General features: G+C 40.2%; 1 protein-coding gene across 12 annotated transcripts in view; it reads left to right on the top strand.

Moving 5' to 3' along the window:
• The window catches only part of APBB2 (amyloid beta precursor protein binding family B member 2), a 190,667-nt gene that overhangs the window by 86,157 nt on the left and 79,069 nt on the right, over positions 1 to 25,441 (top strand). For 7 of the 12 annotated variants that reach the window (XM_040594654.1, XM_040594644.1, XM_040594613.1 and 4 more), the window contains exons 4-5: positions 245 to 313; positions 4,433 to 5,233. In XM_040594654.1, the coding sequence (XP_040450588.1) occupies positions 295 to 313; positions 4,433 to 5,233 (820 nt within the window). In that variant the 5' untranslated portion in view covers positions 245 to 294. The remainder of the gene's footprint in view (positions 1 to 244; positions 314 to 4,432; positions 5,234 to 25,441) is intronic. The other 5 variants (XM_040594575.1, XM_040594567.1, XM_040594547.1 and 2 more) reach the window with 1 other exon arrangement.

The raw sequence follows: 25,441 nt of genomic DNA, 5'->3' as shown, positions 1-25,441 counted from the left end.
GTTGAACTTGTGCTCCTAGTAAAGCGTATATTAAGAAAAATGTCATAGTTGTTTTAAATTGCTGTAGACTAGCCTCTCCCATACTTTAATTACTGTCAAATATCGTTGAAAGCTCAGAAGATCCTCACTGTTATGTTTTGGGGTTTGTTTAGAATGCTTAACATCTCTCAGGAGCTTTTGAAATGTGGTATTTTTATTTTGTGTTTTCCTTTGGTTTTAATTCTTAAATGATCCCTCTTTTCAGATTTCAAATTATAATCTATTTCCTGATGCATTGCTGACGCCCCGTGAGCCATGTCAGAAGTACTTCCAGGTCAGATGCCCTTTAAAAGATTCTGCTATGCAAATACGTGAAACTATACTCTTATTTTTCTTTCTTCTTCCCAGGCCCGTATTTTGCTTTGATTTTGCACTTACACATGAAAAAGAGCAAGCACTTTCTTTTCTTTTTAACAGTGCCTTTTTGAATAAACTCTCTTCAGCTTTTTTAAAACTACCCTAAACAATACAATGCAAAAAAGTCTTATTAGAGATAAAGACAAATTGTTCATGCCCTGTTTTCTGTTTGCAATGGCATTTTCTCTCTTTCACATTATTGTGGTGAAAGTGTATTAACCTGTGTCTGTGGGTATGTTTCTAAATGTTAGAAGTATGCAGTTGGGACTGTCATTTGTTTCAAAAAGTAAGCAAGCTAAAACCATTAATGAATTGCTGTGACGTCTACCTGCTTACATCCTGTCTTTATGCACCACCAGAGTCCAGTATTTTTTATTACAATACCCTGTTTTTGCTGACTTACAACTTACCACTGTTCACCTGCTTTAGGTGAGATACACATATCAAATCAGTGATTCCTGGCCTGCTTGTCTATCTGCGTTTGCTTTTTAGCAAAAGGCAGAGGAGTTGAAAAAAGGGTGCCCTGTGCCAGTAGCGATGTCCTTGCTGGTAGCCAGGCAGTGCAAGGAGCTGCCCGAGCAGGGGGGGTGGGATCTGCTTGTGGCAGAGCCCCTGGGTGCAGGACCCCTGGCATAGGGTGTTGGGTAGCAGGTGGGGACACAGCACCAGCCTGTGTAAGGTACCCCTGGGGGAGGGAGGCAGGGTCGGCGGGAGAGGCAAAATCACAGGAAAAGTCAGTGATGGGAATTTAGGGCTTGAAATTACAGGCACAGGAAGAATTTGCATTTCCTTGAAGCTTTTAATTAGAAAGTTGGAATGTGCTTCCTCTGGGAAGAGTGACGTGTTTTGAGCATCACAGTGTACTGTATAAGGGAGGAGGGACAAGCTATCATTCTTTTTCCTTGTGCTGTTCTACTAGGCAATCCAGGATTTCTTCAGTATGTTTAAGCATTTCCTTGCATTCAGCTGTTTTCCAGCACTTCAGTTAGTCCTGGTCTGGTATTGAGATGCAAGACCGGCCCTTTCCCATCTGTATTTCTTACTTTCCATTTGCCTCTTTTGTTGCTTCCCTTTTTCTCACCTGTATATCTGTTTCCAAGAGCAAAGGGAAACCAGGTGCATGCATCGTAGAGCCTGGCTGGCAGTGCAGGGTGACAGCCAGTGAGCAGGCACCTGTCCCTTGAGCGGACAGCCTGCTCTGCTCACTGCGTGCCTCGTGGTACTATTTGCTTGTTCATTGATCATTTGATCATGATGATTTGATTAATAGATCATTTGAAATGGGGTCAGAAAGGGAGATAGTGTCTAGTGAAAGATTAATTTTGACATTTTTCTGCTCATGATCGTACACCAGCCCAGCTTAGCACCCAATTTACAAACACTGCATGGGTCACAAAGACTTCTGGAGTCTTTGCTTCAGTCAGTGATCAATGTGCCAATGTTCAATAAATCAGTGGGGGAGCTTTATCGAACACACTAGTAAAACATAATACATTTTGTTTCAGTGTTTCTGTGTGCTTATTATATTTTTGATAAGTGACATGCTAATGGCAGGAGACTGGCTAGAGATAATTTGGCAGGCAGATACTTAAGCTTTATCTAGGAAGGTTATTTTTTAAGAAATTTGTTCAGTGGTAAAAATAGTGGCAAAGGCTGCATGATTAACAAAGGCAAACAATAAATTTCAGTCTTGTTCCAGGTCGTGGCAATTGTATTAATTGATGAAAAACTTCATTGCTTGTTTTAATTTGCCAAAGCATAAAGTAAAATATATTTCAGTGAAATCTGTACGTACTGTGCAGTTCCGTAAGTTTTAAAGGTCAGGCTGTGAGTCAAAATTATCCTGCTCTGTTAAATGATTTTTTTAACGTGAATTCCGTGAATTCCATGAATTCCAGATTGTTGGACTTTTAACTGATTCAGAAAAGATACGAAGCAGCCGGTCCATAAACACAGGCCGTTCCATGTATTTTAGATTAAAACGTGTGCTTTGGTAACATGTAGTGTCAGATGTGACCTTGCTTGCTTTATACTTGGTTGGTTTTAGGTAAGACGCAGAAGGCAACATGTATTGATGTGTTTATATGAGAAGGACACTTACAAAGTTCCTTTAAATGATCTCGTGGTTGTGTTTTGTGGCTAAAGCTGGAATTGTCTGTAGGATGTTTGTTAACTGTTACCTAAGCTGATGGCTCTTGCACAGTGTGCATGGGGTGATAATTTCTTCTGCAGAATTTGCAGTTGGTCTAGACTGACGGACTGAGGCTTGAGAAAATGGCAGGCAGGAAAATTTATAAAATTTAGTTTAAATTCTGTTTTAAACGATTTTTAGAAGTTCTAGGTGGGTGATTCGGGGAATGAAGTGTATATTTGATCTGCTTGGTTTTAAATGAACTGGAATGATGTTTGAAGTGTGCAGCTTTAAGAGCACATCAAAGAGGAGGGAACACTAGCAACTGTGCATGCATTTAGGTAATGTTATCAAGTGCTCCTTTTCACTCTGTGTTTATGTATATGTTCTTTTAAAACCCATATATTTAATCTCTTGTAAATCTGTACAGCAGTTATGTCATATATCAAATATACAGGGATGCAGCACAACTCAGCTGGAATGTTCTGTCATCGGCTAGCTCAGATTACAGCTTTTAATTCCTGGATAAACCCCAGACATGTTTTTATGTGCAATATAAGCAGCCAGTGGTATCTGAGAATTAGGAACAACAGAAAGGGCGTTTCATGCTGTGACAGATGGGAGTGATTTATTAATTGGCCTCTAATTTGGTCACCAGGTGTCAAACAACAGTTACTACTGCTCATGAATTATTTGTGCAGATTAGTGGTAGCCATAAATAAACAGTACAGGGAAAATTATATTTTTTAAAAAAATACAAAAATTACATTTTTTGATCATTTTTCATAGTCTAAAAATCTGTTCCCTCAATAAACTTAATATTTTTTCAGAAAATGTTTAAAATGTGAGCTGTGCCCCTGGCTAACAAAAATAAGAAAGTTGTCTACAAGTAGACAAAAGAATGGTTTCATTTAATGATGGAGTATGTGTACACTGAACTGTGATGTATGTTTTATCCTTAAGTTTGAACTTTGTGAGCTGTAGAAATAGTGAGCTATCTTCACCTTTGAAATTTTTAAAGTTTATTGAATTAGAGCAGGATGTTTTGTCAAGGGATTTTTTTTCCTCCTCACACAAATCAAATACACCTTTGTGAAATAATTTACTGTTTGTATTCCCTACCTTCTGACCCTCAAGCTCCCTCTGAAAGAAAAAAACCCCAACCAACCAACAGACAGGGAGTGGGGAGAAAAAGACAAAAGAGCAAAGAATATATAGGTATAAAGAGGCAACCACTGACCTTAAATTTAACATTAATGGTATTAATTAATTTAATTATTTTGATTTATCATATTAATTATAAGTAATATATTATTATATTTAGAATATATAAATATACTTAAGCATTAATTAAATTAATTAATTAAAATTAAGGCTTAAAATTAACAGTGCTTCAGTTCTACCCTAGATGAAAAAGGAGCAGCATCTGCCTGTGGTCTGCTTAGAAATTTCTCAGATTTTCTGCTTCCTAGTGATGAGTGCTTGAGGAGTTCTTCCCCTCCTCATCGGAGACAGAGGTGAAATACTAAAATGAAATGATGGTAAGGATGACTTCTGCACTTCCAGGCATTTGCAGAGGGCACTTCTTCTGTCCCCAAGCCTTCCTGCAGCAGAGTCAGACAATGAAGAAACTGCCCTAAAACTGCCTTGTATATAGGTCAAGCTTTCTACTTTTTCTCAGCTTTGTGGTCCTGACAATCTCTATATTTTTTCTGCCTCTGTTTTTCTTTATTTTATTAAATAAAAATAAAGCTAAGCTTTTGTCTGTTCTCTTACCCACTTAGGCTGTGGTAATTTTCCTACTATAAAACAATTACGAAAAGTGCCGCATCCCTTGACCAGAAGCCCTAGCAAAATAGTGTGTGTAATGAACATGTTTCACAACTATTTCTTTTGTTTTTCTAGTTGATTCCGGTGTGGACGCATTGGCAGTGTTTATGGCAAGCGGCAGCACGACAGACGTTGTGAACCGCAACAACCCCGCCACCCCGCCAAACACCCTTAACCTGCGCTCCTCTCACAATGAACTTCTGAATGCAGAAATCAGGCACACAGAGGCCAAGAACAGCACTCCTCCAAAGTGCAGGAAAAAATATGCGCTGACTAATATTCAGACAGCCATGGGTCTTTCCGATCCAGCAGTGCAGCCCCTTCTGGGTAACAGTTCTGCCAACATAAAACTGGTGAAGAATGGAGAAAACCAGCTCAGGAAAGCCGCCGAGCAGGGACAGCAGGATCCCAACAAAAACCTCAGTACCACTGCAGGCATAAACGTAACTTCTGAGAAGTTTGAAGGCAAAGAGCCGATCCCGCAGGATTCCTCTGGCTGTGAAATACTGCCCTCGCAGCCAAGGAGGACCAAGAGCTTCCTGAACTACTATGCAGATCTAGAGACATCTACCAGAGAGCTAGAGCAGAGTTTTGTTTCAATGGAAGATAAATCTGCACAAAGCAACAGCCAGACTTCTACCGTTATTGTCAATGGGGAAGCCCTGCCCCGGAAACAAAACAAGCTGTCAAGCCCAGAGGATGGCCAGGTTGCCACGGTGTCGTCAAGCCCTGAGACTAAGAAAGACCACCCAAAAACCGGGGCCAAAACAGATTGTGCCCTCCATAGGATTCAAAACCTGGCTCCAAGCGATGAGGACTCCAGCTGGACTACGCTGTCCCAGGACAGCGCCTCACCAAGCTCGCCCGACGAAACAGGTACGCCAGTAAAGGCTGCTCACAGCCACTGTTGTAGAAACACATTTCTTAACTCTTCTCAGTTGGCAGCTGGAAGGAGAGAGGCGATTTAGCGGCGCTTTCAGTGGCGAGGTGGATTGCATTGTAAGGTGCACGCAGCTCCTAGTCTGCTTGGGAACACTTGGCAGCTTCCTGCTCGAGCCTGGCCACTGCTGCAGCTTTAGGAAGGGCACCAGCAAGTGCTTTAGACAGTGTCGTAAAAATGTGCTAACTGCACCTTTTGCTAGTTTATAAATAATTGCTCTTCACTAATCAGTGGGTATATGTTGTGAGAAGTACATGACTGTCTGGAGATGCTAAACTACTGATAGCTGCCTACACACAACAAAAACTTCTCTGAGCAATGATTCTTGGGTTCAGCAAAGATATTTAGTTTTTTAATACAAAACTTTGTGACTATCCCCACTATGCCCTTTTATTTTAAAAAAAGTCCTCGGGTCATTTAATTTCTGTGTTTCGTTTTCTTTGTGCAGCAGTTCCACACAGTGACTCAGAAGCTGAAGCCATGGCATTTCATGTTTTGGAAGCCTGGGCTTATTAATTATTTGAACAGTAATGATGATTTCTGCAATGGCTCTGTTGTGATTCACAACACATCTGTATTATTTTTAAAACTTGAGAGATCTCACTTACTCTGGTTAATGAATTTCATTACTTTTTTTTATATTGACTACATAAAGGCACAATTTTGTCAACATGAGGGGTGCCAGTCTGATTCTCAAGGGTGACGTGGGTCTAAAGAAGCTCATCACACATTGTATTTTAAATTATTTCATTATTACAGTGTAGAGATTATATACTGTATGGAGGCCACCATGGTCTAAATCTATAGCTGCTTTACATGTCAGTCTTGCATGATTATGACAACAGTGACACTTATGTTAATGTGTAGGGTTTTTTAAAATCATAGCCAGGAATTCCCACTATGTGACATATAACAGATCTTCTTTTTGATATGTAACAAACCTGTGCTGTTAAGAGAGAAAATTTTCATGACATCACCTCTTCACATGCAAAATGAAGAAGCTTTCAGCTTACTAAAATTGCTGTTTGAGCTAATAGTATTTCTTGGGATACTTGATATGTGTGACATCACTGGTAACGTTTTCTGGAGAAACTATCAATAGGTGCTATTTAGAAAACTTAAGGCTGAGCTTGTTGGCTCCTTCTGTCTTTGTGCTTGCCACAGGTTTGGCAATGAGAAACTAGTAGAAAATCTATATTCACTGAAAACTAAACTAGAGTAATTCAAATAGTCTAATTAAGTAAGGATGGCCTAAGATGCTAAGAGCTAGCATAAGTTTTTTTTTCTCCTCTTAAATGTGTGTAAAATTTTCTTCCCACGTATATTGCCACTGTATGTTGTATGAGTTCTTTCAGCATTCAGGAAGGGGGATTTTCTCAGCTGTTTTAAGGTGTTAGCAAGTTTGCTTATTTAAGTAACCAAGTTTTAGCTGAGCTGTGGTTTTTTTGCAGTATGGAAATCAAGGGAAACTTTTCCCTGCTGAGTATGGGGGTTTTCTTTTTAAAAAGAAAGAAAAAATATCAATTAATAAAGCCCTCAGAGCTTACTACTTGTCTAAAGCAGAATAAAGGGCTCCTTTTAATTCTTTGCTACCTTCACCATACTAGCAACCAATGTATTATAAACAGTTACAGAAAAGCAGATGTCCAGATATCTGAGTTCAGTCTCTAAGAAGAGTTTAAAATAAACAGAAAGCCCTAGAAAGCCTCAAAATTGCCTTTCAAGATCAAAGTGGTCGAGGTGTTTTTTTTTCTCATCCTCATGTTCACTGTCAAGAGAGCACTGAGTGGATGTAGGACCTATCATACTGCATTGGATCACTGGTTTTAAGATGCCTGTATGTGTAAGTGTTCACAGACTCTTAAAAACATCCAGCTATTGCACCTTACATACTTAGATACATCCGTCTCTTAGGATTATTTGCTATCTTGCATTTACCTCCACTCTGATAAAATGGTTTTATTAAGTGTTTTCAGTTTCTTTCCAAAATGGACTATCAATTGATACAAAAACAGAGAGCGCAGAAATCAGATGTTGAATTGCCATGGGTGCCAGGATGGCTTTTGGACACAATAAAACTGGCAAGTTTCTCAGGCTCCCTGGCAGCTCCGTCTGGGGGGCTGAAAAGCGGGATGCAAAAAGTAACGCTGCTGGTGTAGAAAAAAGCAGAAATCACAACTGGGTGCAAGTATCCCCAGACTTACTTGTTTGGGGGCAGATTTTCTAGTTGCTCTCAGGGGCTCCAGCCTTTTATATTTGAGTAATCCTTAGGCAAGTTCATCTATCTCCAAGGGTGTTTGAAGGGTAATAAGAGGTGATATAAAAGCTGAGTAAATGAACTGAACTTTCTTTTTTTGAGGGCAAGGTCAGGAACAGTTCAGTGTTTTGCACAGCCATCACCTATGCCTTCTTCCCAAGAGTTAATTGAATTACTGTGGTGCCTATCGGCAAGCGTTTGTCTCTGTTGTGCCAGGTCAAGCTACGGGAGTTACCTCACTGGCCAGGTAACTTGGGTGCTACAGCAGTGTGTGGAATTGCTGAAGGAAACCAAGTAATACTTGCTGCTTCCTGAGACTAGTTGCACCCTTCTGCCATTCAGGGTAGAGAGAAGTAGTTTCCGGCAGGCAGAAAAAGCATCCAGTGCCTTTATGCAGTGGTGGTTGACTGAAAACTCAAGAGATTCCCAGAGGGCTGTGTGTAGGCTCTCTGAGGCCACGGAGTAGATGTGAGAGCCGCATTTAGGAGTAGGCAAGAAGGAGAAACCTCGGAAAGCAAGGATTGGTGGCATCTTGGCTCTCTTGTGATTGTGTGATCCAGTTTTAAACATCCCTTCAGTGGAGGCGTTGAACCAACCTGATTGGGCCATTGGCTCGGCTCCAGAGGTACACGGCACTTTCCCCTGCAGTAGATCTTTCCAGTCTTTTTAACATAATCGTTCATTCCTCGTTGTCCCTGTGTGCTAGCATTGGTGAAGGGAACCCTCCCAACTGGGGAGTCATGCAGTGAGCCCTGGTGGTGCTCATCCTGGAGGCCCAAGATTTGGGCATGGCCAGGGCTCCTTACTGCTACTGCATCTGGCTGGGAGGAGAGCATCGCGTGGGGTCTCCAACCCTTGAGTTTATGCTGTAGTAATAAATGTAAGGGAACGAAGGGAGAAAGGCATCTGGGAGAAGAGTCTGTAAAAGTAGAGTGTTAGTCATATGACTTCTGGGAAGGGGGGAGAAACGAAAAAAATTAAGAACAACCAATCCATTAAAGAGAGCAGTCCAGTAGATACCAGTAGATGTTCAGTCCAGAGATTACATTTAGCATGTTAGTATATGTATGAATACAATAGAAATACCTCCTGAGAGGACACTGTTGAAAATCACAGTATGCTTCTTTCAGGGCTTTGGAGTTTTTTGTCTTCCTCTTCCCTCTGTTAACACAATTCATTATTCAAATCCAGGAAAACAGAATATTGTTTTGTGGGGAGATTTTTTTGTTGTTTTGTTTTCATGTGTTTTGTTTTGGAGGTATGTAATTCAAAGGCCCTGAAAAATTTACTCCTTTAATTGTTTGCACTGAGGATGCATCATTGTTCAGACGAAATCCTCCTGAACTCTCCTTAGGGCAGAATACTTTTACTTGAAGTATAATGAACAGGTGTTTTCAAGAGGCCTGACTCTCTCTCTCTCATAATGAGGAGGCAAAACCAAGCTAACCCAATTTAAAGATGCAAACCAACTGACTGGTTATTAAACAGATGTTAATGTTGCTGATTAGTAATGTTGCTAAACAAATACAATACAGTCCATTAATAGTGGGGCATCGAACACCACAAGCACAGTACAGTGTAAGAATTGTGTTTTGAGGAAACTCAAATAATTTGTATCCGCTTCTTGATAAGAACTGTATTGACTTCAATTTTCAGAGAATTTAACGAGTGCTTTTTCCTTTTCACGTTTCTGAGATTCAGTGCTTCATAAAAGAGTCTGGGGTGATTTCAGAAGCAGAAAAGACTTGTAGACAGCAAAGTAGTAATAGGGTGTCAGCGAGATGCTTAGCTGGTGTCAAGCCCTAGCCGTTCCTAGAGACAGGCTGGAGCCTGCCACAGGAGCTGGTTGACACCCAGCACTACAGGCAGCCCTTCCCAGACGAGCAACCTTGCCTCCATTGGCCTCAGGCACTGCATCTTCTCCAGGACCTATTGTACCCATCCAGCTGAACCTATTGTCATTACAAAAGAGTCTTGTGAGTGACAAAACACGAGCTCCAGATGTCTTTAAAACTGCAAATGGCCCAGAACTGGTTTTAAATCGTAGGGAGTGCTTCCTCCTCCTCTCTCAAGAAAATTTCCTTAGTTTCGTTTTCAAAGGAAATCCATCTTGTATTATTATACTGTCTACCTATTATTTGTCTCTGTGTATTTATCAGTTTCACCTACATTTTGTGAATGTGTGGTGCAAACAGCAGGAGTCAAGTGCAGACCCTACAGCCCAAACCTAAGAGAGGATGAAGATGATGCTACTGCTGTTTTCTGTTTATGGGGTGGATTATTTTATTTTTTTTTTAATTGAAGCTCACCAAAAGGTCTGTAGAAGGCAGGCACATTTCTTCAACTTTCTGTCACCTGAAAAATAGTTTCAGTGTAGTCCGTAGTAAAGCACCAGCTCTCTGTGTAATAATCTCGAATGAATTAGTAATGAGAATTCTCTAGAGAAAAAAAAAGGAATTCTGTTTGCCTTGAACCCAAGAAGAATAATGGAATTTGCTTTTGCTTCCTATTTTGTCTTAATTTGAGCAAAACTCTTTTTCTTCCAGAGCAGGGAATAGCCCCTTAACTGGGAAGGTCCCTGAAACGTGGGGTGCTAGAGAGCTGTAGGTTTTCTTGCTCTGGGACAGTCTCCCTCCTTGCTCTTTTCAGAGCTGTGGGAGACTGTGCAGGGGCAGTAGCCCCCTCAAGCTCCCCAGCTTCTCAGTCTTTGGCTCACGCAACACCTTATTTCTCCCCAGTTGAAAATGTCATTTAAAGGGGTATCAAAAGTGCAAGTGTCCTCTTTTTCAGGGAGTGCCATTGCTGCATGTGACTGCCATATACCAAATGCCTGACTGCTGCTGGTCTCTGAGCAAATCTGGGATGTCAGTTTAATAGCTTATTACAAAAAGACAAGTTCAACCCAGTGCAGAAAGGACAGCAATGTGACTGGCCTTTGGGTATCAGGAGTGTCTCTTGTAAACAGAGCCCGGTGTTCTGAAATAACACTGCATCTGGGCAGAATAGCCCTCTAATACAATAAAAATTACAGCAAATCATGAACTAGTCAGAAAGATTTATACCAATGGTCAGTTCTGCCTCAGATTTTAACCAGTATCTTTGACAAAATTAAAATAGATGTCCTCTGAAAAGCACCATTTTTCCTTTGCAGGACCTATCTGATATAGACAACAAGTATGTTATTTACTACAGAGCATGTTTTCTGTGTTCCTGAGCGTGGAAAAAGATCTACGGTAGTAGAGATACGTTCAGTTACACTGTGGATAAACACAAGTCCTATAATACTAGAGAAAGAATTATATTATCACCTGTGTAATTGTAGGGTTCTAGGTAAACATCCAATTTTCAGATTTTCAGGAATAAGAGACTCTAATTCACACTCGCTACGCATCCTAGCGGCCTGTCAGCTTTTAATACTGAGCTGGGTTTTTTTAATCCTGAATGTTACTGGTAACCATGTATGAAGAACGGTGCATGTTTTATAGTCTCAGACTTGACCATTTGATGATTGTTATGAAATAGGAAAGGTGACTGTTGCTGTATATCCCCAGTGTTTGTGTAGGTAACATTCTGTATGTAACTGAATTATATCTTTATCTTCCTTTTAGCTACCCCTATAAGAGGATTTTAGGGAAGAAAAAATAAGTCAGTTTGAAAAAAAAAGAAAACCTAAGAGGCCACATAGTTACACAGCGTTTGCAGTAATGATCAGCATTCACAGTCTACTGGTAGAAGGCCATAAAATAAATTGAACTTGATAGTAAATTGAACTTGAAAGATGATTCTCGAGTACGTTATGCTGCTCTCAGCTGCAGAGGGAGGCTGCTTGCTGCAGTTGGGCAGTCAGGTCAGTTTTACCCTGTGGTTCTCAGTGGAGCTACCTAAATCCAAATCTAGAATGCTTGGATAAGTGCTCTGACTTGAAAACCAGAGTTTCCACGGTAAAGAGCAGCAATCAGCACCCTTTTGAATTGGGATAGTTAATAAAAATAGGTATGTAAAATTGAATTAATGTGCTTGAATTCAGGAACGGGAGGGTAAATGTTTTATACAATAGTGATTAGCATCCTCTTCCAAACTCTTATTTGCAATTACCAGAATTTGCAAGTATGGAAGAGGCTTTCCAGGATGTGTTGCATGGTCATGGTTGCAGTTTCATACTTCCTGTTTACCAAAAAGGTGAAGAATGATTCTTTATTTCATCAGAGCCATTGATTTCCCCCCACCCTAAGGAGGGCTTGATTCAACTGCCTGCCTGATGTTCCTTGAGATGGCTGGTGGTGTTCAAGACAGGAGGCAAGAACTAGGACTTGTGTTTTGAAGGAGCAACCACAAGCTAGGCAGGATGTGCATCAAGTAACACAAATGAATTAACGAGCTGGATAGAGCCTGCAACATCTACTCTGTAGTGCAGAAACAAATTGTGTTCCTTTTCTGAGTCTGGCTTTGTTCTAAAAATCGCTCCTTGGTTGATCTCTGCTATATTGTGTCTGAAGGGTCTAGGATAGTTTGTCATATTCTTTCCAAACACAGCTCTCTCGTAGCCTGACATCTCTCCCTGGGTGCCCCGGGGCTGGGGGAGATGGAGTTGACAGACAGTTGCCGTCTAGTGGCTGTGCTTTGACTACCCAAGGCATCGCTGTGCCTGGCTCTGTGCTTTGGCTAAAACAGCGTCAAATGTGGCCCTGTCCTGGCTGATGCAGCTTCATTATTAACTTTGATGTTATTCTGGCTGAACTACTGGCTACCTGATTGGAGTTTAACAAGCTGGCTTATTTTGCCCTTGATACTTCATTTCTTGGTGCTTGTTTTTTCAGGAACACTTCCCTTGCTAGCGTGGTAAAGCACATAATTCCTAATCTGGGCAAAATCAGAGTGCTGCTTTATGTAAGTGCAGTGCTGTGTTTTTGAGTGGTTTAAAAATGAATATTTTCTATTCGGTAAAATGTATAGTTGTGGGGTAAACAAATACCTGCAGGCCTGACTTCTGGAACACATAAAATACCAATGGGGGAAGTGAAAGACGACAACAAGGAATAGTGGTTGTGGCGAGACAATGCAGGAAAGCGAATGCCAGCATCGTACTACCACCTGGGTGGAAGCTCACAAGATCTGCAGAGCACCACAAGTTTCCTCTAACTCTGTAGTGCCGTTTACATTGATGTGTAATGTTAAGAGGTATTAGAACATGCTTTTAATACAGGGCTTGTTGTGCGTCATAGCAAATTGAAAGACTCTTTTGAGCATCTGTAGGGAAAACTCGAGTTCCAGAAGTGGTGAGTAGCTTAATCGTGTCTGGTACTCAACTTGACAAACTACTTTTGAAAGCTTCTCAAGCTTATGTTGTTTCAGGGATGGACAGGTGTAATTCTGGATCCTGCACGTCCTCTCTGAGGTTGAATGTGTTTTGCTGAAAAAGCTCTACTGTGCTTAGGGTTGTATATCTTCGCAGGTCTCCCCTGAGACCATGGAAAGAGTTTAGGTTGAGTCAGATACAGGACCAAGCAAAGAGGAAAGGAAGACAAACCACAGAAGAGAAGCCAGAGAAGTGATGGGGAAAAGCCAGGATCCTGATAGCTCTTTCAGAGGGGTGGCAAGGCAGGAAGTTGCACAGAAGAAAGGCCACCATCAATTAATATTGGACTAACTGCCCTCCTTAAAAAAAAAAAAAATAAAAATTCCTAGTTCATAAAGCTGTGCAAGTAGTAACAAATTATGACCAAAATCGATCCAGTAAACCTCTGCCTCAGCACTTCTGAACGCTGCATAGAACTGGGGCCAAACTTCAATCCACCTGATTGATGCTTTGAAACGGGTGTAGAAATCTCTGGAGAAGGGAAGAAGAAAACAGTGTTACCTTTGGGAGGACTTATAACCTGTGGGCCCCTGCTTGTTAAGGCAAGCTGAGAACATGGATGTATTCTGCTAGGTGGGTTCTGTGTGCCGGCACTCTTGGAGCCTGGCTGGGTGCTTGTTTGTTGTCTTCTGTGCTCTGTGTCTCAGCTGCAGGAGGTGTGGTAGAGAAACGGTGTTGCTGGTCAACAGAATGAGCCTCTAGTCTTTACAGTGGCCCCTGGGCTTTTGGAGGATCTCACAGCTGCTGGGGTAGCAGCAGTTCACCTAGATGTACAATGCTGGGGATGGCTGGTACAGTTTGGGGAGATTCCTGCCTCTTTGCAGCTAAAACCCCTGCAGAGTGGACACCCAAAGCCTGGGCTGCTGCAGTTGTTTCTCTGAGCATTTGCAGCAATACCAGCGTCAGTCACTGTGGCTTCAGCAAAGGAGAAAGCTGATGGGAGAAAAAGAAAAGTTGAGGGGGGAGGATGATGAGGTGGAAGATGGGAGCATGACCTGGAGGCTTGAGGACCCATTGGAGGGGGAGGCAAAAGGAGAGTAACTTCAGCTGTGGAGATAATGAGAACTTGGCACAAACTGAGGGGAAGCTGGAATAAGCACGAGCTGGAAGCAAGCAGGGGCGTTTATAGGCAGGCAGCAACAGTAAACAGGATGGACTAAGACTGGGGATAAAGCAGCAGAAGTGAGCACTGGGGAATTTGTGTGCGCTTGAGGTTGGGACGTTACTTCACAGAAGTTCTGAAAACTTAAAGCATGCAAAAAAAGGGGGGCTTTGGCTGACAAGTGCTTTAATACTGAAGTACTGCTAAGAGAAAGTTAAATCCTAGCTTAGGACTCGATTCAGACCTTGGTGGAAGGAGATGTCTTGCAGTTAGGGACACAGATGTAAATTCCCCTGAGTTCCTGCCCTGGTATGTTTGCATCTTTAGGTGTTTCTTTTAATCTCCCCAAGTTAGTGGCTCCTTTACACCCCAGTCTCAGTGCGCTGGTTTGTCATGTGCTTAACTCTCTCACAGGTCCGCTTGAGCTAACTGAAATTTAAATCGGCTTTAATTAACAGTTTGGGATTGGTTGAATTGGAGTTGTGGGTCCCTTGAGTCACAACTGTGCTATTGCAAGCTGTGGTATTAAATACACAAAAACTTGTAGCATGTATCACCAAGACATGGGCTAGACGGTAGTGCAGGCAGCCTTCGGTTCATTGCTGCTGCATCAAGAGAAGGTGGGTAGATTCAGGGCAGTAGCGAGCCATCTCCATGGGCCAGGAGAGGCCTTGTATGATGGGTCTTGGCATGCTGCAGAGACCTTGCGCTGAACTCGGTCCTTGCTTGAGAGTGGGTGGTATGGTCCCTGCCTTAAGGGACATGAAGCCTTTTTTCAGCAATCCCGTGAAAGCACATACATCTGCCATTAAGGCTCAATTGCTTCATTTTGAGATGTATGGAGCCGCTGGGTACTCGGCATTAGGTCGTAAATGTCCAATATCAGGATGTCACAAAGCTCAAGGTAATGACATTAAGTAGGTTTCTTGTAGTGTCTGAGATCTGGATTTCTAAAGCCTAGCAGCGCCTGTCCTTTGGTTTGCACAGTAGATTTATCCATGATACTTCAGTGATGAGAAATCCTTGGGGGGCAAGGAGGAGGACAGCCCCAAATCTGAAGCATGTATGTTTGTGCCCTGTTCATAGTGTCTCTGGGGCATTTTTATCCATTTTTATATGGTGGTGTGTTACAGGGATTGCTTTTAACCACTGTTTGTTATGTTGATCATTTTATATGTACATCATTTGTTACACTGGACTAATTTATTACCTAGTATGATTTTTTCAAGCAAAAGCCTTGAAGTTGTCAGTCTCAGAACTATTCATGACACTGTTTCTTAATGAAACTATTTATTTCCTAAACAGTGACATAATTTAATTTTAACTAAATTTATTTTTCCTATTATTTTGCTTTTAATTGCTTTTGAATTGAGATTCTGCAGGGCTAGATTTAGGTATTAAACGCTTCTACAGTTATTAACTCAGAGATAGTTGCAGTGCACTGAGAGATAGGTATAGTAGCACTGTCATGCTACTAAAGTAAGAGTTGTAACTCTGTAGAGCACATTTCTTGTTTGCAGGTAACTGATAAAATACTCTACATCTGAGGTTATGGCTTCTTTTACTTTTTAGCAGTGGATTTTTCCACTGATTTTTCCTGAACCTGAGAAGTTTTCAGTACGGAAGAAAGAAGCCCATCCCTCTTCCCCTTCTCAAAATGAAAGTCAAAATGCACAACTCAGGTTGGCCAAATTAATTTTTTAAATTAGAATAGATTCCCGTTCAGACTTTAATTTAATTTTACTTCTATTCTGCAAGAAAGAGACAGTCAAGTTAACTCTGGTCATTTTGGCTGACATGATTCTTGGCTTTGCTTAAATTATTGATTATAGCAAGGGGAGGGACTTTGTGATGAGAACAGCGCTCTCACTAATAGAAACCTTTCACTAAATCAATTTCTACCATTCCTGCAATGCACCTTCAGGGAGTCGGAGGTTAGCAGCCTTAAGAAGAATTTTGTCTTCAAAGAGTGGATCTTTGCCATACATTTTTCTAAGCTTTTTCTTTTCATGTTTATACAGGCAGCTAAGGAGAAAAAAACCCAGCATAAATATATTTCCAGGGTTGATTTGTGGGGTGAGGGGCTGTTCTGGTCCAAAGTTGAGCTGATTAAATCTTGATGTGATTGATATCTAAAGGCTTGTGGGCTGAAAGTACTGTTTCAAAACCTTGTCTCCTGAGCAGAGTCAGTCTGAAAATACATCAATGTCTTGCAAGCTGGAATCAATTCAGTAGAGAATGCACTGTATGCACACTCTGCTGTAATTCCTGTATAGCCATCTCTCTCATTTTTTCCTGGCTTATTAGAAAACGCAGTCATTTATATGGTCAACATGTGGTGTTTCCTCTGTTACATCTACCGGCAGTTGAATGGGGGTGGGTTTTCTTTTCTCCCACCCAAAGCACCGTTCCTTGTTAGACTAATTAAGTAAGTGTCTGTTTAAACATAGCAGTGTATTTTCCCGTATTTGAGTTGGAGATGCTACACAGAAGGAGAATATGAAGCTCTTGGGACATGTATATAGCTAACTTGAAGGATGCTGGTAGCAGATCAGTACATGTTGAACTACATGGGAGCATCTAGTAACTGTAAGTAACACTTCTATTTTGCTTTTTTGTAGCTCTGGTTGACAATGTCACTTGGCTCTGGATACTAATACAATTATTTTATCGGTTAATGAAAATTCTGCTCAGTGGAAGATCACCTGGTATCTGACAAGTTACAGAGTGCATGGTGTGCAGTTAGTACCTTTCGGTATCTTTCTGAATGCTCATCATTTCAGTAGTGAATTGAGAAGTGATGTTTTAGACTTGTGATCCACAGAGCTCAAAGATTTTTACATAGGTTTAAAATACATTATGAACCAGACTTCTAGCTTCTCCTTCACATGTCACAATTCCTTCCTTTCCTTGCAGTAAAGGGAAGAAGAAATTCTGTCTAAATAACATATGAGCAGTACTCCTAGTCATTTGCTAAAGTTCAAGGTAAAGCAACTTTTGATATACTGAGTGAGATTTTGGGGGTTAAAAAAATGAGGTGGTTTATAGCCAGTATTTGACTGGGATTTGTCAAAGAATGTTGACTAATATCTTGGACATTTTTTTTTGTTCATTTTGCTAGCCCTAAATCAGTCAATTTGGACAGATCAGAAGAACAATCTTTTATTGGAAAGCTGGTTCACACAAAACCTTTACACAACTTTTATGTCTTCATTTGTGGAATTGTAATTAAATAGCATAACTGTATTTTCTCCTTACAAAAACCATCCAGTAATAAGAAACAGTGATCTGGTTTGTCTTTTGTAAAATTGTTTTAAATTCAGTTCAGGTGTTGTTTTGGGTTTTTTTTGTAGGGAAGCCAGCATCTTTTGTCACACTCTGTAGCTGTAGCAGACTTTCAAGATAACATTTGGTGTTAAATTCAGGTTACCTTATTTTCTTTTGTGCTTAGCTAAACCAGAATAATGAGTCACCCTTTTTTGCCACTGGAGCCTGTCAGTAGATCGACTGAGGAACTTTGTAGTCTCCTGATGAATTAATTTGCAATGGTTGATTGTGCTGAAACATAACCAACACTTTTTAAACAAAGAGATCTGAAAAGTGGGAAGAAGACATCAGAAAAACAGAGATTTCAGGGCTAACCTTCCTCTGATGCAGAATAGGAAGTTTTTTTGATTTTCCATACAGGGTTGTTTTTTCCCACTAAAATGGCTATCTTGAGCTTTGTGAAATTATATTCCCCATGCGTATTCAGGATATGTATAGGAAATAAGGCCGTTATGCAACTATCAAAATGAATGTGTGATCATTAACAAAAGATTATTTTTCTGTATTTCTCTTGATTTCATGTCATAGTTGAATTTATACTTCCATAACTATACTCCAGATTTCTGCACTTCAAATATACCAAGCATACTTCTTTATGGGAAGCTATTTTTTCCTAAGACTTGTCTAATCCTACAATTAACTTCAAGGGAAAATGCAGTTTCTTAAAAGAGGCTGCTTTGGGAGTAGGGTGACATGGAAATTGTCCTATTCTTTTTTCATCCCAGTGGCTTCTGTCCACATCCACTTTGGTTTTAGTTTCAAGGAGCTGGTCCAGAAAACAGTGGTGCGTGGTCCAAACTGCTTAACACTTCCCAGAGGAAACTTGTCTTTTTTGGGTGGTCAGGTATCTCTTAACTAGAGAAGACACTGTTGTTCATCTGGGACAAGCTTCAACTATCCCAATGTAAAAATCAATTCAGCAGTGACTTAGGAAGAGTTGTAATTTTCCAGGAATGATGCAGAGGGATGGGTTATCTTTCAGGTGTCTCTGCCAGAAGTAGGCAGAGACGCTATCTATGTGTTTAACTACTGTTTCAGGTTCAGTACTTCCAGATTTTGCTAACATCAGTGCAATAACTGATATTATAACTAAATAAAATATTTGACAGTATTAAGAAAAAAGAAACCAAAAAAAAGGCAGCCAGACAGGCAAAATCCACCACTTAAAAAGTTGTCCTCCCTGCAGACCACACTTGAAATACTCTAGTAGTAGTGATTATTGGTTGTATATTTTTACCCTTTCTTTTTATGTATCCAAGTATACAACAGAAGCTTTACTGTAGGTGAGGGAATATATCTATCTATATATATTATGTGCAAATATATCATTTGCACATAAGATCTCTTTTGTTTTCCTCTGCTAAACTACCCCATCTGCAGACAAGGCAAGTGGACAGACTGAGCACTGGAAGCAAAAAGGCTCTTCAGAAGGGAGGGGACGGAGTTTTCAGATGTTGCTCTTTCATTATTAACACATTTAATTTACATTCTCTCTTTAATTACACAAGAATGCGTATAGATATTGTGCATTTATAAAGGCTATAGTACTGATGAATAAGAATAAATTCTTCAATTTACACCAAGAAACCAATTAAAAAATAAATGGAAACAAATTTATAATTTTTTCCTGAAACAAATAAACATTGTCTCCAAAAGGGAGTCTGAAAAGAATGTCTTCCAAAACAAGAATCATTTTTAGGCCATTGTTTATCTTTTAGTGTTAGGCTTTCATTCTAATTTTATTTTTTCAGCTTTTTTTTGGAGGGGGAGACATGAGAGATTCTGTGGGTTGTAGTGAGAGGTGTTTTAGTTGGTAGTTTTCTGGCTGTTGGGTTTTCTTGTAATGGACAAGCTGCAATTTTCTCATGGTTCCAGGAGTTGGGGGTTTAAAAAATACCAGATATCACAAGGCACAATACAGAAGTGCAGAAATTTTCTGTCGAAAATGCTGAAAACAAGTCTAAGTTCACAAGAATACTGTTTCATTTCCTTAGTGTTTTAAAAGTAAACTTCTTGAAAGGAATGAGCCTTGCAGCTTGAATTCTGCCATAATGAACAAATATACTACCTCGCTTGGTAGTACACTAAAGGTCTTTTGGCAGGACATGCTTTTTTATTTTATGACTTGCTGATGGGTAAGGCAGTGGTCAAAGCTTAGAATAGGGAAAACTCTCTGTTTTCTCCTTTTGGTAATGTTACTGCAGAAGGGTCAGTGTAAAGACCACCAGATTTATTTTGACTTAGTTATTTGTTTTTTGGTTTATCAGTTCACAGATGCTATGACAGAATTGTGTGTTGTGCTGGCCACAGTCTTTTATCTGGGCTAATTCTGTTTTCCGAAGGTGCAGGATTCACTGAGAATTTGAGTATAGAAACAATGAAGTTCTAACTAGCATCTTGCATCCAGTGTGTGGCTGTCATTTCTTCTGTCTATCTCTGAATTTTTCTGGAATGCAAGTAATATAAGGGAAGCAAGACTGTAAACATTACTGACATGTGAGCTCTTTTGAACTGTAATAATTGTAATATGTAAAAGCCTGTTGTTTAAGCGGTGTTAATTACCTCTCAAGAGCAGCTGGCTTTGCAGTGATCACTGGGTAAGATCTGCTTTTAGTTACTGCTCTTCATGGTAGTTCAAATTTGTAAAGATACTTAAACCTGACATGTATTTACCTATAAAGAATTTTTTATCTATTAGATGGCTCTGTACAATTTAGTATAAAAGTAGTAACATCTTCCTTTTAGACACATTAATATAAAATTGAAGTTGACAAATGTATAAGGTTGGTAACATTCAGTCCCAAAACTCCTGAACTGCTGTTGTCACATGAGTTTATTGTGTATCTCAGGGTAGGAAACTGTGTTCCTTTGTACTTATGAGAACAAATTTATTGTGGATTTTCCTTCTGGGTATATATATATGTACCTTGTAGAGGAAGCTTGGGTATATTGTTTTGAGGGTTTCTCGTATTGGATGTGGCATTTTAATCTGACCCAGTATAATTGTTGTGGTTACTTTTATCAGTGTGTTTCAATAATGTTGTTAATTTCGCTATTTCCTATGCAAACTAATATACTGACTGGAAGCTAGAGCTCACTTTTGCAAGAGTTACAGAGGTTACAGTTCCATTTTGTACATCACCAGATAGTACATCAGTAGCAGAAACTTATGGGAGCAATAAAAACAAAAGCAATAAAAATAAAAACAAAAACTAGCATAAAGTGGTCCTCCCCCCTTTATATCTTTTTCACTTTCAGCAGTTGGTGGTTTTAGAGCTTTCAGACTTGGTATGTCATTCATGATATCTTCTTTAATTGTTCAATAGACATTTTTAACATGAATCTGTTTAATCATTTTTTGGTCTCATTTTTATTTCTGGCATCCACAACATCCTGTGACCATGAGCTCCATAATTTAATTATGTGTTGCCTGAAAAAGTATTTCCCTTTGTTATAAAATTGGTCTCCAATAATTTCATTAGATGCCCGTTGCTTTTCTGTTGTAGGAAGCAGTAAATAACAGTGAATCATTTCCTTTCCATTCTTGCTGCCTTCTCACCATTCATGATTTTACAGATTTCTGTGACATTCTTCCCTCTTCCCTGTCATTCCTTTTCCAAACTCGAGTCCTACTGCACTTAGTGTCTCTGCCTGCAGAAGCATTTTTATCTGTCTTTATCTTTTCTGGTTCTGCTATGTCCATTTTTATAATGGGGTACGTGGAAGTGCATGGACTAGTCTTGCAATAGTTCAACTCTACATTGGAACAGTAGGCATAAGGATTTTTGTCTTGATCTTAGTTCCTAACATACAATTTTTTCAATTGCCAGTGAGTACCAAACTGTGATTTTCAAAGAATTCAGTGACCTTGATCCTTCCAGGGTGGCAAAAGTTAATTAATTGCCTGCCATTATATATGAAGATTTTGTTGCACATCAGAAGAGTAACAGTAAAGGAACTTAAAGAAATTGGTGAAAACCAGGAGACAGACATCTGTGTGGTAAAGGAAACTGAAAAGTGAAGGCTGTGCATTAGAAAAACAGCTCTTGAAACCACATGTATTCTAATCCTGTAGGACCTATTCGCAGTATTTTATTTTTGCACAGCAACAAAGGTAAATTAAGTCAAGGGTGGGAAATCTCAATTGTATGTAACTGTGATTTTTCCTGCTTCCCAAGATCACCAGCAGCCCTTTGGCATGTCCACAAATTGTAACATTTTCACCAAAGATTAGATAATATTTTCAGCTGGGGGAAGGATCATGCTGTTGCTTGTGCATATCTTGTTTTACTGTTGTGACAAATCATGATGACAATCAGCTGTGTCTTTTCCATAGTGCTCATAGATCTCAATGGCTTGTGGTACATCACATACTGGAGAACTTTTGTGTATTGTTTTACTGTGCTTTGGCATGCTCACATTCTTACCAAGCAAGTGTGTGTTTTGAGGGAGATTCTATCTCGGGCTTCACAATAAAGGAGACTTTTGAAGTTGTTATAAACTGGGCATATGCAGCTTTAACAAGAGTTTGTCCTCAAGTTTTTGAAGCTAGTAGCTATTTTGCTAATATACTGTGAATTGAAGGTGATGCTAATTGCAAGTGAAATTCTGTTGTGGTTCTGCAGAACTGTAAAATTAATCCCTCCCTTTTTCTTTGTCAAATGCTTGTCCGGCATAGGACTGCAGTTGTGTGTTAGGTTTGTTTCTGGCTACTGTTTGCTAAATTAGACTTACCAGAATGATCAGTTCCACAATTATTTTTCTGAATTTTCTTCTGATTCTTGTTGGTGGTTATGTCCAAGATACCGTTTCTATCCCCTTGTTGTGGTTTAACCCCAGCCAGCAACGAAGCACCACTTCTCATCGGCAGGCAAGCAGAAGAGCAGGGCTCCAGCACGCGTAACAGTTACTTGGTAAGACAAACACCAGCACTCTGAATGTTCTCCCTTCCTTCTTCTTCCCCCAGCTTTATATACTCAGCATGATATTCTATGCTATGGAATATCCTTTTGCCTAGTTCAGGTCAGCTGTAGTGGCCGTGTCCCCTCCAATTCCTTGTGCCCCTCCAGTCCTCTCACTGTCAGGGCCTAAGAAAATGAGAAGTCCTTGACTTAGTGTAAACACTACTTAGCAACAACTAAAAGCATCAGTGTGTTATCAACATTATGCTCATACTAAATCCAAAACACAGCACTGCATCAGCTACTAAGAAAATTAACTCTATCTGGGCTGAAAACAGGACACCCTTTAAACATAGATTTCTGAATTTAGCATCAATTATGTGTATAAATCCAAAAAATGCAAAATTTTAGTGCTGCAGTGCCATGAAGTAGCTATGAGAATGAAAATAATGGTATTTCTAATGCTAGATGTATGCTTTCAAAGACTATTAGCATCTCTGAGTTTCCCTAATACCCAAAGATGTCAGAATGGTGTGAATAAAGACTCATAGAATGAAAGAAAGTCGATACCAGTGTCGTGGTGTGAAATAGTTAAATAAATTGTGCTATATCAGCATGCTTCTCTCTCCTACGGGATGTGAAATACAACCAGCTCCCCTGATGCTTACATCTGCTGTCAGAAGCTGCTATTCATAAAGCCTTCCCCTTGTAGATGCTGTATGTTATGTTCCATATATGGCTCTACACATTGTGTGGGAGAAGACTTAGTTCAACTGAAGCAAGATTACTTTTGAAAAGGTTAAAGTTTGTTGTTGCGTTGTTGCTATTTTGTTGTTGTTTTTAAATAGTCTCAAAGCTTGAAGACTGGGAAGTAGAGCTCAGTTCATATCTTACAAGACCTCAGCACAGCCTTTAGCTGCCTGATGTGCCCGAGCTTCTCCCTTAACACCTTTCTTTGCAAGTAAGCTGTGGGCCGTGAGGGCCAACACATTGCTTCCCGTGCTTGTGCAATATTTCATGCTTATAAGCTTCTAATGATAAAAGAGTGGATTTTTGCCATTGTAACAATTTCTACCTTCCCTTCAGTATTGTAGCAGCATGAAATGAATTTGAAGGGGGGGGGAATACTAGGTCTTCAGCTTCTGTGCTGAAAGAAAAAGGGAGCCTTCAGTTTGTTCTCTAATACACATTTGACTATAGCTTTGAAGTGGCAAACTAATCCATTCTATAGATTGTTAAAAGTAACGTTCTTTTACTGATGGTACTACACTGAATAAATTGGATAGGAGGGGGTGGGAATTTTTTGCCATATCAGGTAGAGCAGCCCTTCGCATGGGACAGAAGGGGACTCTGGCATGTGGACACACTGGAGGACAGTGGCTTGATACTGTAGTTGCTGTTTGGGTGCAGGGAGCCTGCACAGATCCTGGGGAGCATGCAGAGTGTGGGCATGACTCTGGGCAAGTTATTTAATGTATCTCGGACATCACCTCCTGCTTCTGTCCAACTTTGTTTAAAATGGGGCTTGCGCTCTCCAGCCTCACAAGGTTAATGTGAAGATAAAGTCATTTTAATGGTGCCCTAGAGCATCTGCTGCGCTGTGTGTGGAGCTGTGCATCCACATGGACTGAGCGATGAGCAGGGCTTGCATCTGAGATGGGAAATGGCTGTTCTTGCAGATTTTGCTTTTTCTTGAAGCACAACATTTAATTTCAGAGAGTAACTCTGTTGTAATTCAATTTTATGTTCTGTTTTCATTGAATCATCAAATTCAAAAAAAGGTTTTTCTAATGCATTTGCACCGTGCTGTAAATGAAGCTGTCAAAGAAAAGCAGCTTTAGTCAAGCCACCATTTGAATTGTATGACAGTGCCACTGGCCAACGTCACTGGCTTCTAATTAGCCAATCATATGCACAAAACCCACTAATGAGCATTTCTGTAACATTTCAGACGACATCAGTACATTTATGCAGTATGTTCTCCAGAGAAGTACAGCCCTTCCTTTCACTACATTGTTCTCTCTTGAAGTCAGTTGGCTCCGTCATATTTTTACATAAAGAAAATTATCATCTGCCTAGTATCTGACTTTTTGCGCAAATATCTTTTGTTCCGCAGTTTCTATTCTAAAGGGAGAAGAAAATAGTGAATGCTACTCAGATTCCTTCTTCCATGCTATGTCTTACTCCTTATGTCATTCAGATTAGAGACATTCACTAACATCACCAAATTTAGATTTTTGAGGCTTTCTATTTCTCAGTTGAAACAAATTTGATAAAAAGTGTGGACTCCCAAGTTTGTTGACGTTCTTTAGTTCCAGGACTTGATGGCAAGTGTATGGTAGTTAAGTAAGGGAATAGGATATGCCAGTCTGTTTTTTGTAACATGTATCAAGTAGCACCAACTACTAGCTGAAAGTCTAAGGGAGATGGGACTCACTTGTGTCTACAGCCAGTCCCAGCAAAACAGAGTTACAGGCTGGGAGATACTGAACTCCATAATGTTTGATACTTGTAAAACAGAGTTTTACTTGTAAATACAGCATTATGGTGCAGCAGTTCCGGTGTGGAGGGTTAAGGCTGTAAAGGTGACTGTGCTGCTGTATGCTATACATTGGCATTGCGTCTCCGCTTGCTCTGCAGGCATCTTGAAGTCAGAGGGACATCTGTGTTTTAACTGCTTTTTGTGTCAGTATTTATAGATTGAATCTTCCTGTTTTGTGTGATTATTCCAGATAATATTTGTTTGTTGACCGAAATGAAATTGTTAATGGTCTCTTCTGTGGCTAGTTTGACACTAACGTATCGATTCACTTTGTGGAGGCAGGAGAATCAGGCTTGCTATTTTAGTAGAGAAATACATAAATTCACAGCTGCTACAGAAGTGATTTTTCTTGTTTTTCTGCCAAATGTTTAGCTGCTGTTGCTGAGACAGATAAATTTTATGGGTGTAAGGAAGGCTGGACTCGTGCATGTGCACGTTGCTTTTCCTGGGTGTGCTGTGCCAGTGTGGCTGCTGGCACGACAGCGCAAATGCAGGCATTGCTGTGTGAGTCCAGCAGTCCCTTGGCTGAGGTGACCGTTTAATTTTTCTTCTTTAGACCAGACAAACCCCCGCTTCTGAAACAATACAAAGTAGTTGAGTATGAACCCAGAACACAAGATCATACAGTGCAATCCTGCTGTCTGTGGGGAAGGATATGG

Source organism: Falco naumanni, chromosome 1, assembly GCF_017639655.2.
Source record: "Falco naumanni isolate bFalNau1 chromosome 1, bFalNau1.pat, whole genome shotgun sequence".
Classification (NCBI taxonomy): Eukaryota; Metazoa; Chordata; class Aves; order Falconiformes; family Falconidae; genus Falco; species Falco naumanni.
This window is presented reverse-complemented; position numbering and strand designations above follow the sequence as displayed.